At 53.0% G+C, this 19296-nt stretch overlaps 1 protein-coding gene across 2 annotated transcripts in view; it reads right to left on the bottom strand.

The window, feature by feature from the left end:
• Positions 1-5448: 5448 nt before the first annotated feature.
• Positions 5449-19296, bottom strand: part of MNT (MAX network transcriptional repressor) — a 39686-nt gene continuing 25838 nt past the window's right edge. For both annotated transcript variants that reach the window (XM_042791746.1, XM_033004808.2), the window contains exons 5-6: positions 8564-8756; positions 5449-6955 (exon numbers count right to left, since the gene is read on the bottom strand). In XM_042791746.1, coding sequence (XP_042647680.1) covers positions 6240-6955; positions 8564-8756 — 909 coding nt within the window. In that variant the 3' untranslated portion in view covers positions 5449-6239. The remainder of the gene's footprint in view (positions 6956-8563; positions 8757-19296) is intronic.

Genomic DNA, 19296 nt, shown 5'->3' with positions numbered 1-19296 from the left:
TGCCAGGGCCCGGCCCCACGGGGCTCCTGCAAGTGCCTCCACGTCACCCGGGGAGCAGAGCTTGGCGGATTTCACCTTCACCGGGGACGCCTCGGTACACATCACAGAAAGCAAAGGGGCCAAACAAGCACCAACTGCATCGTCACACCGGGCAAATTACGTCTTCCCCCCCCCAGCCCTCCTGCCTCCCTCCCCAGCACACAAGGGAGGTCTCCAAACGCCCCTCATCCCCACCCGGAACAACTGTCACACTTTTTTTTGTTGTTGCGGTGGTTTTTAAATGCCAAAAAATTCACTCGGGATGCAAACCAGTCCAAAAGAGACACAGGCCACATACAAAAATCGGAGACACGATAAAGTCTTGCGTTGAATGTCTATACGTATATAAACAGGCGTGCATACGGACAATCACACCAACACCGACACAAGCAGCAATAGTCTCACCTCCACCTAAACCACTTAAAGGCATTTTACGCTTTTTTGTTTCTTTTATTCGTTTGTTACAGAAGGCCACTTTTAATTAAAACAAAGAAAAAGAGACAAGTAGTCCAACACCAGCAGGCAGCAGCCTGGGCGGCCCTTGGACCCGCGCGGTCATAGGCCGAACGCCGATTAGTTGGTGGTGCAGTTCCTACCCGGGTAAATTGCGTACGGTTTGAAAAGAGCAGAAGCCTCTGCAGAAGGGACATCACCTCCGTCCAGCTCACTGCTCCCGAGAACACCCCCCGATCCCACCGGGGCGCGGCTCCGGAGCCCTCCTTGCGTCTGACACCCAGTGTGCGCCCCCAGCACGGACACACACACACACACACACCACACACAACACACACACAACACACACACAACACACACACAACACTCACAACACACACACACACACCACACACACACAGAAACAGAGCCCCGGCAGCCGCCGTTTGGCTCCAGCCCCGTTTTCCCGGGCGCGCGAGGCGGGTCGCTGGCTGCCCCCCGCCGTGCCCCCGGCCTGGGGAGCTGCCCATGAACCAGGGCCCCAGGGGAACCCCCCCGGCAGCCCCGGCCTCCGACTCGCCCGGTTTGCACAGAGCCAAGGAGCCCGGCCTGAGCGCAGGGGGTGCTCGCCCACCCCGCTGACCTGCAGCTCCTGCTCCTCCCCAGGCAAACCCCTCACTGCTCGACCCCTCCTGGGTGCACCACTCCCGAACACAAATCACAAAGCAAGCATGCGATTCCTTCTCTGGGCGGGGGGGTCATCATCGTGAAAGAAAATTGCACAAGACATGTTTTTGGTCAAAAACTCGCTCTCGAACCCACCCAAGCTGTTGAACACTGGGGCAGGGGGGAACAGGGCTGCCCCGTGCGTCGGCAGCTGTGACGTGTCCGTGTCCCCCTCTCGCTCTTTGCACATCAAGTGCCAGCAGAAAAACGGCCTCGTTTGCAAGGAAGGCTGAAGGCAACGGTCTGGCTCACGCTCAAATCAAAATGGTTTGTTTTCTACAGCACGGTGCAGTTTCACCTCTGCACGTGGGGCCCTGCGCGCCCAGGTGCCCTGCTCCCAAGCGGGCAGCAGCCGCCGGCGTTCTCAAGTCTCTCCTCAGGCTTTCCTGAGATCAGCGAGGGTTTTGCCTGAGGCAGGTGTGAGCCAAGACTTGACACCGCGGCCGCCCCCGCCGCGGTGTGCCGGCCGGGCCGGAGGAGCCCCGGGGCAGCTGCTCCGAGGGCCCGGGCGGCACCGGCTCGGGGCACGGGTCACCGCGGCCCCAGCCGCGGCGGCACGACGGAGCCTGCTGAGGCTCGGAGTAACGCCAAGGCTCCTCCAGCCAACACAATCCCTCACCCCGCACCAGGACGGGAGTGTGGCCCTAAGCAGGGCTTCAAAACCCAGCTCATGAATTGGGAATTCAAAACTTCCTACCGCTCGTCCACCCGACGCCATGAGAAAAATGGTCATCGCTACTTTGGGGAATTTGTCTGCCTTTTTTAAACTCTCCCCTACAACCTCCCCGCCTGCTCTGATCGGTTTTAGAAACCCTGAGCCGCCAGATGAGCGTTGGACGGCAGCGGCTCCAGCCAGGGCCAGCGCAAAGGCCGGAGAGCACGAGGCGGTGACCGGCCCGGGGAGTTCAGCACCAACGGTCTCTCCCGCCGCGTTTCCAACCCTGGCCGCGGGCGAGCGAAGCGCAGACGGACAGCACCGGCCGCGCACGGGGGACGCCCGACCCCGCCGCTCCCCAGGGCGCGGGAAACGGGGCGTCGCCCTTGCTAGGCTGAACTACGGGGTTCTGGCCAAGTTCTGTTGGCGAGGTCAGGAAAACATTCCTGCATCTAAAGTGTCAGCTGTAAGAACTCTTTTCAGGATACTTTCGAAGCAGCGGTTCGGGTTTGTTCCCCCGTGCCTGCAGGCAGGTGGCAGGCGAGGGGGAAGGGGCCTGAAGCAGAGCCACAGCCGTGCCCGGGGCACCAGCCCGATCCCGGCAGCCGACCCGGCTCAGCGCCGGCCAGCTCCCCGGCCCGGGTAGGCTGCGAACCCAAGAGAGTATTCCTGCACGTAACTGCAGCTGCGCGCGGGGTTTCGCTCACCCGTTCCTGCTGGTGCCCCTTTCCAGCCCACGCGCCCGTGGGGGCTGAAGCGCCGCGCAGGGATGGGGTGCGCGAGCGGGTGTTCGCGGGCCGGGGCGCGCGGCGCCGCAGGAGAGGGACCTCTGCGCTCTGCGCCAGGCTTGACAGGACAGGAAAGTCTTCTCAAAGCTACTACATAGAAAAACCATTTGCTATTTTTTCTGTGGTACGGTTACCAACAACTAATATTATTGAACAACAGAAGAGATTTCTTGTAAACTTCGTATTTATTGATTTTTTTTTTGGGACAAATGAGATCTTCTGAATCCCAAAGTGTACATATATATATATTTATATATAGCTTTCTCCATAGGGAAAACACATATATCAAAGGAGGAGAGACATTTCTAAAGTGCCCCTTGTTATACAGTACTGAACATGATTTCTAAGAGCATTAGCGTAAATCTGAAGTTTCTGAGCAGGAATGACAGATGTGGGGAAAGAAGGGCTGTGGATTGCTCTCTTCCCCGCAGAACAGAAAGAAGCTTGCTGACTTTAAAAACCAAACAGAACAGACCCAAAGAAATGTTTCTGGTAGCCATGGAAAAGGCAGATGAGAAGGGGGGTACCCGAGACGCCCGGAGCAGCTTAGGGGCTGGCTGAGCGGGACAAGCCGCTCCTCGGGGGAGGCGAACGCCAGCGACGGGGTCAGCCGTGAGGGCACTGCAGAACTCCAACGGGGAGGGGAAAACCGGCAAAGATGCGGGACTTGCACGTGAGCAAGGTAGTGACACTGCTACCTTGAGACCACAAGGGAGCAGAAGGTGAGGTCAGCAGCATCACCCGTCCATACAGTAAAGGCCATTAAATAATCCACCAGAAAGCTCATTTGCCTGCATCAAATAAAATGGGAACTCTTCCCTCTATCCCCTACACTTTTTACTGTGAAAAACACGCAGCAGCTGTATGCCTGGGTCACTGCAGTTACCGGTATCTATCCCGGGATGAGAAGCCAGCGGGGTTTAGGTGGGTAATTTTCAATGCAGACAGCAAGCTGTCACGCAGAACTGCGCCTACGAGCGGGACCAACCCGCGCCGGCCGATCCCACGGCTCCGGCCAGGCCCAGAGCTCCAGCTGATCCCACAGCTCCAGCTGATCCCAGAACTCCGGCCGATCCCACGGCTCCGGCAAACGCCGGCACACGGGGAACGACGATGGGGAACGAGGGGCTCTCAGCCAACGCTCGTGGGCTCAGCCCCACTGCCCAGCCCAGGCTTTTTCTCCTTCAATAAGCTCAGCCACTCTTGACTAGAAATGAGGCTTCCTGCCTCAATGCTGTTATTTTACGAGTTGGAACAGGAAAGAAAGGCAGAAAGGCACCTTCTCCCCCTCCTGACACAGCTACAGGAGGCAAAGCCACGCAGCTCCTCCCAAGAAGGGGGATGACCCTGTTGCAAGTTTTCACAAGGTTCTGCTGAGGAGCAACTGTCCTGATACCCAACGGTGATCTCCGAAAGACCGGCACACGCAACACAACGTCCTTGGGAAAGCACCTACACGTACAAGGAGACGATAAAGCCCTGGCGATTCTGCTAACCCCACAGTGTTAATAGTGCACTAGAAACAAGAACAAACTGTTTAAATGTGGTTCAAGGATAAAGAATCCTTAAAAGATTTGTCCGTTCTGCTGTAGGGAGTGTGCTAGCAACATGGGCAAGGGCTTCCTGGACCCAAGGATGCAAGAAAAAAAAAGAAAGAAAACCAAAAGTGTTAACTACGGAGCAACCCAGGGCTTTATGACCAGATTTAATGCAATTCTCAGCCATGTCTGCTCAGAAGGCACAATCGTGCACATATCTCCACCTGCAGCAATTACTCCTGCCCCCAGCACAGTTCCAACCACAGCACGGGTGGGGTGGGACCGGTGGGTTTTCTGAACTGAACCTCAGTCCACAACCGGCCGAACGTCCCGCTGGAGTCAAGGGGCAGGGGGGCAGGGAGCCGAGCGCGTTTTCCTGTGGAAGATCTGGGCCCAAAGGCAGCGGCAGCCAGCCGGCCCGGTGCCGGTGCCGGCCGCGTGCCCGCTCACCGCCCGCCGGCTGCAGCGGCACCGCCGGCAGGAGGGCCCGCGGAGCGGCCCTTCTTAAAAAAAAGAGAGGAAGACGGGGAAAAAAAAGTGATCATTAACAGCGGTACTACACACAGAACGGTGCCCGGACCAGGATATTCAGTCAGCAATGAAAGGCGCCCGAAGCGAGCCGGCAGGTGCTCCCTCCTCCTGCCGTGACCCCCCGGGAAGGACACCCGAGGGCTCACTCGGGGCGAGGGGGTGCCCCGGGCGCCCGTCGGACACGGGTTACACACACGCTGATCTCCTGGAGCATACCGTTAGCCTACATAAGACTAGAGTATTTTTTTTTTTCCCCCCCCAAAGAAAAAAAAGACGGCAAAACTGCTCGCGCTTTGGAAGATACCGCATCCACCTTTGTCCCTTTTCTAACCCACTGACTCCCACGCTAAAACCTGGTCAGTTCAGGAACAAACCAGCAAAGAAAGTTAACCCATGCAGCAAATCTACTTAATTTCTGTTGGTCATCTTGACCCAGGCTCCACCCCGTCAGGCCAGATAAACATACCGCAAGTTGCCAGCACAAAATATCTGCCCCTGCAAAACAGGAACGAACCCGAGAAACCTGGGGGCTTGGGATCCTGAAAGGGGGAGTGCCATGCACAGAGATCTGCAAAGTCGATTACTGCATCAGCAAAACCAAGCCAAAACAAAAAACAAAACCCCCCAAAAAAACATCCAAACAAAACATTGTCCACCATTAAAATAATAAAAAACATTATTTTTTGGACATAGCTATAAAAACCAAGTCATTTATAAAACTGCAACAAATGAAGTCCGGTTGTGTATTCTTTTTCCTTTTATTAGACAGGACAGAGAATTTCCTTAAAATGCCATAACAAGTCACAGTGATTTTAGATGTTTTTTTTTGAAATGTACTATATTGACGGGAAATACCTTTAACATGGTTTAACTTGTTTGGGGTTTTTTTTATGTTTTTTTTTTTGTTGTTTTGTTTTGTTTTTGTTTTTTTGTCACTGTATATGTACCCTGGTCCACCAAACCATCTATCTTAAAGTTTCTTGTTTAGAGAGGACACTCTGTCTTCTTCCTCCAAAAATGAATTTCATCTAATAATCCTGCAAAATAATCAACCTTACAAAAGGCCTTCTTCAAATGTTATATTTATATATATATGTATATACATATATATACACACACATACACACATATATATAAATATAGACTTCTATGATTTTTTTCCCATTCTACGCAATGTCTCAATAAAGAGATCAGCAATTTTTATTCTACAAAGAAGCAACACATAAAAGGGGAAAAATTAAAGTCTTAAGAACATCATATCCATATTTCACTGATTACACATAAAAGGAAAAAAAATCACCATGAACAACTGTCTTTGAAGTTTCCTCGGATTAGCAAAACTCAAGTGCAGAGAGGCCCCGTCCCCCGGCGCCGGCGGCAGGCTGGCTGCCGGGCGGCTGAGCGCAGCCCAGCCCCGCGTCCCGCCGCTCAGCACCTCCTGCACTGCCCTCCCGCCGAGGCGGACGTGGTTGGAATGTGTGGAGTTTAGGAAAGGTTCCCGACAAGGACCTCGCTGCGGGACGATCCCCTCTAGGCCAGCTTCAGTGTGCTCACTGGGAAGGATGGCATGGTCACCATAGTCACCGGGTTTAGGACCGTCTGCCCCACTAACTGCGGGTGATGGACAACTTGGGTTCCTACAGCAGGCTTGGCCATCACCGCTTGCTGGCCAAGGCTTGTGGTTCCGTTCACTTGCTGGTGCGAGATCGTGTGAGCGATGTGGCTCACCACGGGCTGGCTGACGGCCACGGGCTGGGGGTAGATGGGCAGCTGCTGGCCGAGGTGGGCCATGTGGTTGATGGTGGCTGGGTGCACAGTGATGTGGCCGATGGGCTGAGCAGCAGTGGTGAGTTGCACGGGGCTGGACGTGGAAGGTGCAATGTGAGCAATGTGCTTGGTCTGTGGACCCTGAATCACGTGGTTGACAGTCTGAATGACCGAAGCGTGGGTGGTGGCGGTGTGGGCAATAACAGTCGATTGCACGGTCGACGCCGCCACGATGTGAGTCTGTGCAGGGACGATCGCCTGCGGCTGGACCAGTGCTTGTGTCTGGATGGGAGGCTGTGCGTGGGCTGGGGTTTGTTTCTGCTGGATGGAGAGGTGCTGGGGCAGAACCGCCGGGTGGTGGGGAGCAGCGTTTGCAGGGACGGCTTTCAGGAGCTCGGGGTGCTGGCGCTGGGTTAGTTTTGGTAATGAGTTCACTGGCCTGTCATCTTCCATGTCTTCATCCATGTTGTCTTCACCCTCTGGAAAAAACGAAAGGAAGAAACTCCCATAAAAAAAAAAGCAGAGCACGAACTGGACTAACCAGCCTCCCTAAAAGGCAGCACGGGCGGAAGAGACAACAGCAGGAGGAGTCACTGAGCTACAGGCAGGCGGCACGGCACGGCACGGCACGGCACGGCACGGCACGGCACGGCACGGCACGGCACGGCACGGCACGGCACGGCCCTCTCTTCCCTGCATGTGGGCCCAGGACCCGGAGCCAGGCAGGCGAGAGTGGCTCGAAGGCTCAGCTGGAGCAGGGTGCTCGCAACAGGCTGAGGATCTGGCTGGGCAGGCAAGGGAAGCAGCGCGAGCAGAGGCAGACGGAGAGCACCTGGGCTGAACTCCGTCTGGGCTGACGAGGGCTCCTTGTGGGGAGGAACAGGGCTTCCTTTCCTGTCCAGTCGTTCCACCGATCGGTACCAGCCCTTCTGCTCCCAGAGCAGGAAGGAAACAGCCATGGATACACAGAGCAGCAAGTTCCTCGTCTGGTTCTGGAAAATGGACTCTCGTCCAGTCCAGGAACTAAAGAAGCAATGCAGGAACATGCCGAGCCTGCGGAGATCAGGAGGACGAGCAGGGCACCTTGCACTGCCTGCTCTAAGGCCAGCCATGCAGCAGAGATTAAAAATCTCAGAAGATGCAGAAGCAGCAGGGAAACCAGGGAAGACACTTCCCTTCTGCAAGCTCTGTGGTTAGTAGGAGCCTGAAGTGATGGTTTGCAGCAGAGGCCAGCTGGAGAGGTGAACGGCTGACACTCCTCCCATTGGGAAGCACTCCTACTCTCGACTTCCATCAGCCTACACTCGGAGTCTGTGAGTGTGTTCAAAGGTGATGAGCCCGACACAAGCCTGAACGAACCAGAAAACTCAGGTTTTCCCTTCCTGGAACCTGCTGTATTGTCTGCCTGGAGTGCCAAGAGCAAACGCGGTCGGGATTTGAAGGTACTGCTGCAAATGATTACGGGCTGCTACAGCCTCCTCATCTCTGGAAAGCAAAGCACTGCACATCCACGGACTGCCTATTCTTCTTGCTGCAAATCACTGGTATGGAGAAAAGCATGCACTCTCCTACCTCACAGAAACTTCTTACTGGGAACAGCATGTCAGACATTCATTAGCATCATTTCCTCTTCACTGTGAATCCTTTTCACACACCGTGAAGGCTCATGAAGTTGCTCAAATGCTCGGGCGATCCTTCCTGTACCAATTTCTTCTTCTCTACGCGGCTGAACACCCTCCCACAGCCATGCACAAATACATCAGGATGCCCATACACGCTCAGTTCTAACAAGCAGGGGTGCATGTTTGCTCAAGAGGAAAAAAGCAGGGATCTCCATGCGAGGTATCATCAGACTGACTGTGCAAACCTGCACTTTGATTCTACCTAACGTCGATGCACAATTTTCAGTTTACACAAGCGGCAGTGCCTTATTAGGCCAACATCAAAGATTACAAATCACTTGAAAACCTTTTACTTTATTCTGAAAGCAAAACCTTGACAGTGCTTCACAAAGATCCCCACCACCGCTATGAAACTGTGTCAGTGACGTACAGTGATGACTACAAGAGGAGAAAAATTATGGGTACCTGATGCTGTCGAGGTAGATGCCTGGTCATCCTCTGGCTGAACTGTCTGTCGAATAATTCTGTCAATCTCCAAGATGTCCATCCACTGGCTCAACTCGTTCTTCAATTCTGCCAGTCGCTGCTGGGTAGCAATCTTCTCTCTCGCCAGCCGCTCCATCTCATGTTCATATTCTTTTTCTTTCCTCTTTAAAGTCTAAAGACAGAGGGGAAAAAAAAAAGAAGCATAAGGAGAACAAAGACAAATATAATCTCGTCACTCCCATGTCCATAGCTTGTTTTGTTTGTTGTTTTTTTTTTTTTTTTTATTACCAGTTATGCTGGTGTAAAATATGTTCTGATATAGTTAACGCCTTGCAAATTCAGGCAGAAAGGGAAAGGATGAGAGCTGACCACAAGAACCTAAAGGGTTACTTTGGCCAACCACTTTCTGCCTTCTGAAGGCAAACTGATGAGCCTCGAAAACTAAAATGTTTAACCACATCAGGTCCCTTCAACTCCAGGACTAAGTTTAAAGCCTAAAACTCCTCAGGAAAATCTGCAAGGCTTTCTCTCTGAAAAAAATGTGTTTCTGCCACCCTAAAGATAGAAAATGCAATCTTTTTCCTTCATGCTTGCTCTTTTGCTCTAACTTCCTCAACAGAACTAAAAAATTAAGAGTCAAGAGCACTGCACTATGACTGTATGTAACGTGGAAGCCAGACCCTTCCCAGCACAGCACTTTCTCAGCTAAACACAGGGCACTGACGGTTCGTGTGTGCAAACACTGGCAAGAAAGAATCTCTGTAAGGACACCCACAAACAACTCGGGGGTGCAGAGCACTGGTGGATCGTGAAACAGACTGTCCAAGGTCCCAGGCAGGTATTTGCTGGAGGTGCAGCAACATAAACTGGGACTCCTCTCTCCTGTCCCAGTCCGAGGGAGCTCCTTGTTGCACTTCAACAGCAGCTCAGAGTGACAGGGGCCAGTACCCAGCTCCCGACATCAGCCTCACTTCAGCTGCCTTATGGAATATTCCAAGAGGATTGAGGCTTATCGCAGGTGGGTGGGAAGGTGCAAAGGGAGGGAAATGGGCACAGCCCCCTCTGATCACTAAGCAAGAAGAGATGAGACCACTGTCAGCCACTCCAAGAGTGCAGCCATAGGGTTTTTACTACATACATCTATTCCCAAGCAGCCCTATGGAAAGGAAGCAGCTACACAGAGCAGTGCTCCTGCACAGCAGCTACCTGCTGGTCCACAGCTTGAGAAGGGTGGAAAACACTCCACATCCTTGCACGAAGACAGAAACCTTGTGTAGAAAACTCTGCTCTTATGTGGGAAGATAAAGCCACAACCATGTATTTCAAAGACAAGGTGCACAAGAAGAGACAGTATCTTTTACTAAACCAACTAAGAGTAGCTGGGGAAAAAAGACAAGCTTTGGGCATACAAGCTCAAGTAGGTCTATGCAAAATCATGGTGAATTCCCATAACCAGCACATAAATCACAGGGGGAACTCTTCCACAGTCAGAAGAAAAGAAAGGGCACAAGTACTGATTAGCTTCTAAGCAACACACACCACACCAAGAACTCCCGACTTAAAAGAGACGGCGAAGGGCTGACAACACCCTGCACCCCAGGGGAGATCCTGAAGTCAAATGTGAAAGACCAGTGTATGTTCTCCTCCTCTGCTAGTGCCCACCCAGCGCTGGAGATCCAATACGTTCATCGGCAGGGAAGGGAAGAGATGCTGCGTCAGCACAGTGCACAAAAATGCCAAACACTCCCCAGTACTATTAGTGAGAAATATAAACCACACAGATCTGATGGGGATCAATTATTGCACAGTGCAGCAGAAAAACAACAGTTGATCTTCACAAAAGGTACTGCTTTATGGGAGTTTAAGCCAGTAGTGTAGCACAGAATAGTAACAGGATAGAGAACCTGTCCCCCAGCCCAGGTCAGCACTTACTATAAACACAAAGGAGACAAAATACGTGAAATTTGCAGAAGCATGTATAGCCTGTCCATTTTCTAAAGTTAAGTTTCGCCACTGGGAATCTAAATCACATACACACTTCTGAAAACCCCAGCTCTCCAGAGCCTGCACACATGCTCTTTTTCACTCACTGCTGGCAAGCTCTGAGTTTAAAGGCAAACCTTACGCTTTGTGGAACAGCAGATCTCAGACCAGGCTCATGATCTTCTGAATACGCGCTCTTTGTTTATCTCTCAAGTTCTCCAGGCCAACTGCAATCAGAACCTGACCTCATGTGTTTCAATGGTTTTGCTGGTTTTTTATCTCAAAAGTTAGCTGGGAATAACTTTAAAGCCTGTTCAGCCAGGCCTTTAATTCAGCCAAAGACAGCACAAAGACTCAGGTAGCTCCTGCCTTCTTCTTATAGAAAAGTAAAAAAAAGAAAACCGAAGGGTTGTGGTGGGACAGCGAAGGCAAAGCCAAGGCAAGGAGGAGGGTGCATGTGCCTGTGCTCAGGTTTAAATATGCGAGAACCCATGTGAGCGACCTCCTCCTCAGTCTCTGGTAAGGCGAGAAGCAAGCAGGAGAAAGCCTGTGACTGAAATCACTGCAGACAGACAGGAGCCCGGCCCCTCTGCAGCATTTCTCTCCGAGCACGTTTTCCACGCGGTTACTCACAGGGCACGGTTAGGGAAGGACAGAACACAGGAACGCAGCTTTCCAGGAAGGGCAAGAAAGAAACCCCCAGCGCCTCAGCACCTGTGCTGTGCACAGCACAAGCATATTCCAGCAGATTTGGCTCCCTTCCCTCCTGCGAGAGAAGACTCCCCGCGCCAGGGGAAAGCACGACTGTGAGGTGTGGGAGAGCAGCTGGTAATTACTTACCAACTTTTAATCACGGCAAAGGCAGGCAAACCCTTAGCGAGCACCAGGACGAGCCTCCCAGCGCGCGGCGCCAGGGAGCTCGCCGTGGCTCTCCGCTCCTGCAGCGCAGGCTCCGGGACGCGCCGCTGCCCCAAGCCGGCCCCGTGGGCTCTGCCCCCCGTGCCGGGAACCGGCTCCCCGGGGTGCCAGCTCCCGGCAGCCACCCGCCGCGACCCCACGCTCCCCCCGGGGCGCCCACCGAGGGCCCCCCCGGCCGGCGGGCTCGCCAGCTGGGCGCCCTCCAAGGGAAGCTGCCGGGGAGGCTGGAGGAGCAGATGGGCCGGAGTCTCTACTGGCACTGGTAATCTTTCAGGAACTATTCTAGGATGCAATTCACTGGAGCTCACTTGGTATAAAGATGGATCTCCTGGCTGAGCTGCTACTTGGCCTAATAATGAACTCGGTGTGATTAACCGGAGCCTTCCTCCCTCTCCGGCAGCTCCTCCTCATGAAATATCGATCCTGTTTCTCCATGATGGGAAAGTCACTGAAGTTATCTGCGTTTCTTTTTTCCCACCTCCTCAGAGAGTGGCGAGGACCAGCTGGCCCTGGGAGCTGCAAACCCCTGGAGAAGGCGAGGTGCAGCCAGCCGCGGTTTCGGTTCTCTGCTCTATGCAAAGCAGCGGGGCTCTCACAACCCAGAGCCAGGGAGACTCGACCTGAGCACAACCCACATGCACCGAAGAAGGCAGCGTGATTTCCACCAGCTCAACAGACGCACACCCCCCAAGACTGCTCTTTTCCAAGCAACAAACTTCAGCACAGACCCTTCTCCTTATGTTTGTGCAGAGATGATTGTAGGGTTTATTTTTTTAATGGTAAGAAACTGGAAGCCCTGGTTGCCCAAGCAACTTTTACTCGGCAGTGTAAGGAAGCTACAGAAACTACAGCTTTAAAGCTGATTTATTTTTCATTTCCATGTACTTAAAAAAATTCCACAAGAGCATCACTTAAAAGAGACAGTAAACCCTGACCCTGACGTGGGGGAAGATGAACTATCCCAGGAAGAAATCACAGATTTCTTCTTTTTCATGGCTTTTGGTGGTTGGGAAGTTTTGCGCATCGGCTGCTGGCTCTGGTGAAAACGAGTCAATCATTTCACTCCAAACATTTACAGTTCTCGCAAGTTTAAGCCCTCATCACACGCGAAACAGGGAGCTGAGGGCAAATAAAGCGCACAGGAATTGTTTGCCGCAGGGATCAGCATCCCTGCAAGAACAATTTGGAACACGAAAGCTGTATTTAAAAGGCGCGTCAGCCATGTGGCCACACACTTCGGCGTGTGGGTAATACAAAGCACAAGAGGGGTCCCAGGGAAAGCAGGCCAGGGTCTGGAGCCCGGAGAGCCTTTGGCTGGCAGTGCCTGCTGAGGCTGCGGGCGCGGGCCGAGGGGTCCTGGCACAGCCCCCCCCCAGCACAGCCCCCCCCCAGCACAGCCGGCCCCCCGCACTGCGCAGAGCTGCGGCCGCGTGGAAGCGCTGGCAGGGAAGCACGGGCAGTGGTGAAGAGCCCCTTCATCTTTTATTTAAACAGCAGTGACCAAACTGAAATCCACCCGTGGGTTTGGTTCTGCTCCCCGTGAGTGATTTTCCTCCTTTACACGTAGCCGTCAGCTTCAAAGCGGCCGTTGCTCACGTGGATTATTAAAGCAAGGCCAGCACAACCGCAGTGACAGCAAACACCTGATGCAATACCAGTTAGAGCATTTCGCTCCTTTGTGCCCATTCTTCCCGCAGTTTCAGAGCTCCTACTTGGTCCTTGCACGCATCCCACTTGCCACTATTCAGTAAACAAACCAGACACAAACTACTGTTGTCGCTATGCAGCAACAGTCATTTGTCACTGTAAAGAATTCTCCATTTTATAGCTGCCTGTAATTAAATTGCTTATTCTTATGTCAAGATCAAAAATAATGACTCCAATGCCTTCTCTACACTTGCCTCAAGAATAACGCTAGCCCTGCAGTTGGCATTAGTGAGCTTTAAAAGGTCTTATTAAAAAGCTCCCCTATAAACATTATATTAGCAATTTAAAAATACACGTTCAAATATGAGCTTTCCCAAAAGCATATTTCAGCTGCTGTGCTCTATTACATGGCATTCACTGATTAAAAATTCCTCATCAGTGAGCAATCATGGGAGTGATTTGCAATTTTGAGCCAGATTCTTTGACTCTCTGCTACTGGGATTGCAGCTGGCGCAGCAAACCAGGAGCTGGGGCCCAGGGGAGGTCCCCGAGCAGCAATCCCACCTGCAGGACCCCCACGCGATTCAGCACTGACCCGACCCCGCTGGTCAGGCCACTGCCACGTGGAGTTTTGATTCCTATATAGAATGGAAAAAAAGCTAAATCCTAAGGAAAGGGTCTTATCCTCGCATGGTGTGAGAGATCTACAGCACGAGTAGTCCACCAGCCCGTCTCCACAAACGCTGCAGCCGGAAACATCAGAAGGCAGCGGGGTGCTGAGGCACCTGCAGTCCCCAACAGCCCCAGCCCCCAGGACTCTGCTGGCCGAGGTGCCACCCTCACCTCTAGTACTTCGGGGTTTTGCATTATTTACACCGATTTGGGGCATTCCTGCTTTGAATGGTGCTAAATTTTCTCTGAAGCTCTTCGGGCGCTACGAGCAGTTTGTTCAGAGCCCAGCATCTAGAGAAATGGCTTGTCCCGACCCAACCCAGCGCGGTGAAGGAGAGCCCACGGAAGCAGGAAAACCCAGAGCCCACTCCCCCGCCGTCCCCAGGGCCCCCCCGGGGCCCGGCCCCCCAGCCTGCGGAAAGCAGCCCCGGGCAGGATCAGGCCAGCAGCAGCGGTAACGGTGGTACCTCTCCTCCTGCTTGTGCGAAACCCCGGCTGGTTGCCACGGGAACCAAAGCCATGGTTTCCATGGTAACTGCTTCATTCAGCTGGCTCGGGGCGATGGAATCCCGCAGCGGGGCCGGATGCGCTAGCCTGGTACCGCCGACGGGGAAATACAGGTCGCGGCCCACGACGGTACCACCGCAGCGCCTGACGTAGCTGCCGCAGCGCTGCTGCTCCGCTCTCCCGCACGCGTCACCCCACGAAAATCACCCACGTGCAGCTGCACCCAGACAGATGCTACTACAGCACTGCCTCCACGGGCTTCTCCCGAGAGCCTTTGCTCAGTACGGGATTACGGCCTCGCTTTCCCCAGATATAAAGTAAAATCACAACGGGCTCAACCCAAAGCTCCGAGATATTAAGGCAAAGTGCTCAGCACTGGGGAAAAAACACGGGGAGGGGCCCTGCCGTGACCAGTTCCCAGCGGATGGTGACGAGTGCCAGCTTGGGTGTTGAGGGAGGGGAGGAGCAGAACAGGGACTTCAGGCTACCGCTCTCTGTGCGCCGATTTCCGCCTCCCGAGCTCCGACAGCTAACACTCCACAGAGCGCCGGATCCAAACTAACACTGGCACGGCGAACCGCAGCCCGTCCCAGGCTACTCGCAGGCCTGAGCACCAGCACCCTGCCGCATGCGACCCCGGGCACGGCCACTACCCTGCAGACCCTCCAAAGGAGACGAGGCGACCTGCGGCACGGCGTGCACCCCGCAGCTCCCACCGACCCGAGGGGAATTCACCAGCAGCCTCCTGGCCCGGCTCCGTGCCCCCGGGGGGGTGGGCAGCAGCCCAGCGAATATCTAGACGTCTAGAGGCGAATATCTAGACAGAAACACTTCACAGATCAGGAAATCTGCCCGGAGCAGAGAAACCATGGGAAAATGAGAACATGTGTTGTTATTTACACTTACTATTTCCACATTGTTAGCACCTAAGACTCCTGATAGGAAAAACAGAAAAAAAACTCTGGGCCATAACCTCTGGAACAAAAATACAGCTGAAACATGGCTATTTGCACTGGCCTTGCAGATCCAAGAGGACCCAGCCCCCTGAAGCACCGCTCTCTGGACAAAGTACAAACAGCTACTAGGGTAGAGGGTAGGAAGAATCCAAATCAGAAAGACAAAGAATAAATTCAGGAAAAACAAAAAAGAGCAGCAAATGACTGGAACACACAGTACAAGCACAAACCAGGGAAAAGCAAAGCCATGCCCAGGGCCAATCACCAGAACCACGCCGGCTTCTACCAGTACAGCAGATCTGGTTTCTTCCTTGATATGACTCTCAAGGTTAAGAGAAATTCAACGTTAAAAAACCTGAAGTAGTATTTGCAATGACTGGGTTTTAAGTTTGGTCATGTGGTTTGGTCTTCCTATTTTTAAAATAGTCTCTGTCATTCACGAAATAAGCGAAACATTTTTAATGATGCTAATGGCTTCTGGATGCCCCAAGGACCTGGAAACACCGTGGTGTTTGTTATTCGGAAAATTATCCCAAACAAATTATTTTCATTTGCTTGGTGTGGGAAGTATGTCTCTGGTATAACTGAAATAATCTCCTGCAAGCAAAAGTAAAGCGTGCTGTTATTTCAGGGAGTGGTTATTATTAACAACACAACTGCTGGACGAGAGACCCTTGCAAGCGCTTCCTACGTGACGATGCACAGACGGCAGTTCTGGAGGGCAGCAGGCAGTTACGCTTTAGAGCTACAGCCAGACCTCTGGCTGCTGGGGACGAGGAGGAGATTCACGTGGAGCCATATTATCGCTGCATCTACTTGCTGCAGTATTCCTGCCTTTTTCTGGGAGGCAGCTCACAGCAGCTGCTGGGGGAGACAGGGTTTTGGATGGGTCCCGGGGTCCGGCGCTCCCTTTGTCCGTATTCCTGCAGATCTGGCTCAGCCAGCGGACAAGCCGCAGCGGCGAGCTGTGCGTCAGGGCCTAACGCGGCCCAGGCTCCGAGCGGGGGAGAGGGGCACACCCCTCCCAACACACAGTTTGGGCAGGCGACGGGGGTCCCGACAACCACCAGCTCCCGGAGAACCGCGCTCCCCAGCAGAAGAGGACCACCACCCCGCGGCGCTGCGGCCGTGGGCCTGGGGGGCCGAGGTCCCGGTGACTCAGTCCACCCCCCCTCCCCGTCTCTCCATCCTCGCAAGGAGGTCAGTGCCAGTTACTCACATCCCGACGGCTCCACCTACGGCCCACGGAGCAGATCTGGGTCACCAGAGGATTTCTCTCCACCCACCTCCCGCATTGTTACGGCCACGGCGGCAGTGGGAGGATGCAAAAGCCAGTTGTTAAATACAAACCGACTTCAGCACTTGTGCAAGGCCACGACTCGAAGCCGCGCGTCCAAGTGAAAATCTCTGCCTCGGTGCTGAAGGGGCTGGGGCTGCGGGTGGGGGCCCGCTGCGGGGCCCCCCGTGCCTGCACACCCCAGCACTCAGCCTCCCGCCGCGGCTCAGGAACCTGGTCCCAAGGCTGAAGCTCCTCTGCACGGTGCAGCAGGACCCACCGGGCCGGGAGGCTGCCTCAGGGCAGGCCACGTCCCACAGAATTCTTAAACATGAAGCAAGAGGAAGGTGCCAGCTGCTGGGGACGATGAGCTCTGAATCACAACACGCACTACTCTGACAGAGCAGAATATAGCAAGAATCGACCAGCTTTCTGCAAACCCACCCAACCTGCGCAACATTAACATCACTGCAGAATGCCTGCAGAATGAAATCAATCTTCTTTTAGAGACGCCTTCCTCTCAAAGATCTCAGCCTTTTGGGAAGAGAAGCAAAATACAAGTTGTTCTTCCTAACACCGCAGAAAACTGCACAGTCACCTTCAGCTAGCTAGTTCCTGTCTTCTTAAAACACAAATATAGTGAATAATCAGGTACCTGCCCAACAAATAGCACCCAACTTGCACCTCCTTTGCACAGGACAACAGGTCACCTGCCATCTACATTCCTCTTTCAGTCACAGTCATAGTTTTCAAAGACATAATTTTCCCTAAATGCTGTCTCAAGATGACCCGAGCAGCCAAGGTATTCAGATCAAGACGTATCTCAGCATGACAGGACCAACAGTCGCTACCTGACACCCTCATTACCAGACTGCAGACTGTATTTTCTCCTATGGATGCTGTATTGGCTGTCCCTGAACAAACTGTATGTAACCAAGAGGGATTTAAGAAAACTGTAAAAATTCCACAGTGAGAGGGACATTCTAAACCTAAACTTGATGTAGTATTTTAACTCATAATGACATAAAAGATGAGTAAGCCAGATAAAAGAAATTGGAAAGAAACCTGATCGTTTTTCTCTGGTTTGATGCATGCGTTAACACTCTGTGCAGAGCAGCTTCACCGTTTCGCCAGGTGACCCAGCTTCCCACGGCCCGCGCGGGGCCTGTCCGCAGCAACAGAGAAGGGACAAAAAAGAAGTCACAGCTGCACTCAGAAAAGTGTTTGGATAAAACCACAAGAATTGGCAGGGCAAGGCCAAGGCACAGGCAGATCAGAGTCGCTATTAATTTGTGATAAATAACAACTGAGACAGGGAGCCTTGTAAAAATCTTACTCGTATTTCCACATCCTCCAAAGCGTGTTTTATCAGTATTTCTATCACATCAGAGTAACACTGACACACCAACAGGAGATCAAGCTGATACCAACTTCCTGCTGCTGTACTACAGTTTCAAAATCCCCCTCACATATTATTTTGTAGTTGACAATGTCTAGCTGCCACCGACACCTACAGCTGCAAAGCTTTGTGTAACACAGGCTGAACTCTGCTGCACTTAGGCACACGCAGTGATTATTGTTTTCTTGCAACTATTTGTCTGTAATTTTAATTGGTCAGTAACTACCTCACTGTAATTTTAAAGAGTATCAACACACACCTTCGCTACCGCTAACAAGAACTATCCAAACTACCCCTGCAACTTGTGTCACGGGGCCCCTGACCTCTTCCCTATCAGGCTCTCAGGGAAGGGCAAAACCACAAAACAAACCCAACAGTTACGATGTCAGTGAGGTTTTCTGTTTCTCTGGGGGTTTTGCCTCGTTTTAAAGGTAGGTGGCTCCTGCAATATTACACATAAAAGCAAGCCCGTGCAATCAGGCTGTGATTACCACCGCTTTCGTCATGTCGCGCGCACCCTCCTCCCTCCCGTGCCTGCTCCCTGACAGCCGGCGACAACCTGCACGAGCAACAGCACCCAAACAGGCTACAGCACAGCCATCACCTCCAAACCCCGTGCTGTGCTCCACTTACCGGCTGTTTTGGATTTGACAACCTTGACTGCTGCTTTAAACTACTGCTTAAATGACAGCAGTATGATAGATGTAGAATCCCTAGCAATTAAAAAAAACACGTACAAGATTTATAATTCTATTCAGCCTTTCCAAACTCTCATGTATGAGTCAGAAGCAAGACACTGTTAAAAAAAAAAAACAAAAACAAAAAACCCCACCATCTCTTTGGGCAGAGGTTAAGAAACAGCTTCCACTCACTCAACAAGGTTCAAACACTGGGCATTTTTAAACACTCTATTGCATGACACGTTTTGTGGCCGCTCCTGCAAATAAAAATCCCCCGAGAGCTCTCTGGCCGGAGCCTCCCCTCCGGCAGATCACGCTGCAGCTGGGGAGGGATGGCAGAGGATTTCATTTCAGACATCCGCAGCGGCCCGGGAGCCCACACCAGCTCCAGTGCCGAACTCCCTGATTCAAGACAGCAATCCCACATTTCTTCTACTCAACAACGGTGCAAAGCCACCCAAGAGGAAAACGATGCCAGCACTGCTGTGTGCTAGCACAGTCCCAGGCTCACGGCGGGAGCTGTCGAACACGCCCGAGCGGGGAAGCTGGCTGGCTCAGGCTGGCACGCCGAGTGCCGGGGGACTGGAGGCTCTCCGAGCATCCCCCGGCTCCTCAGCTGGAGCGCCCCATCTCCCGTATCGACGTAGCCTGACGTCCTGCCTCTAAAGCTAAAA

Source organism: Tyto alba, unplaced genomic scaffold, assembly GCF_018691265.1.
Source record: "Tyto alba isolate M040663 unplaced genomic scaffold, T.alba_DEE_v4.0 Super-Scaffold_19, whole genome shotgun sequence".
NCBI classification, from domain to species: Eukaryota; Metazoa; Chordata; class Aves; order Strigiformes; family Tytonidae; genus Tyto; species Tyto alba.
Note: the sequence above shows the minus strand (reverse complement) of the source record. Positions and strands in the feature narration are given on the sequence as shown.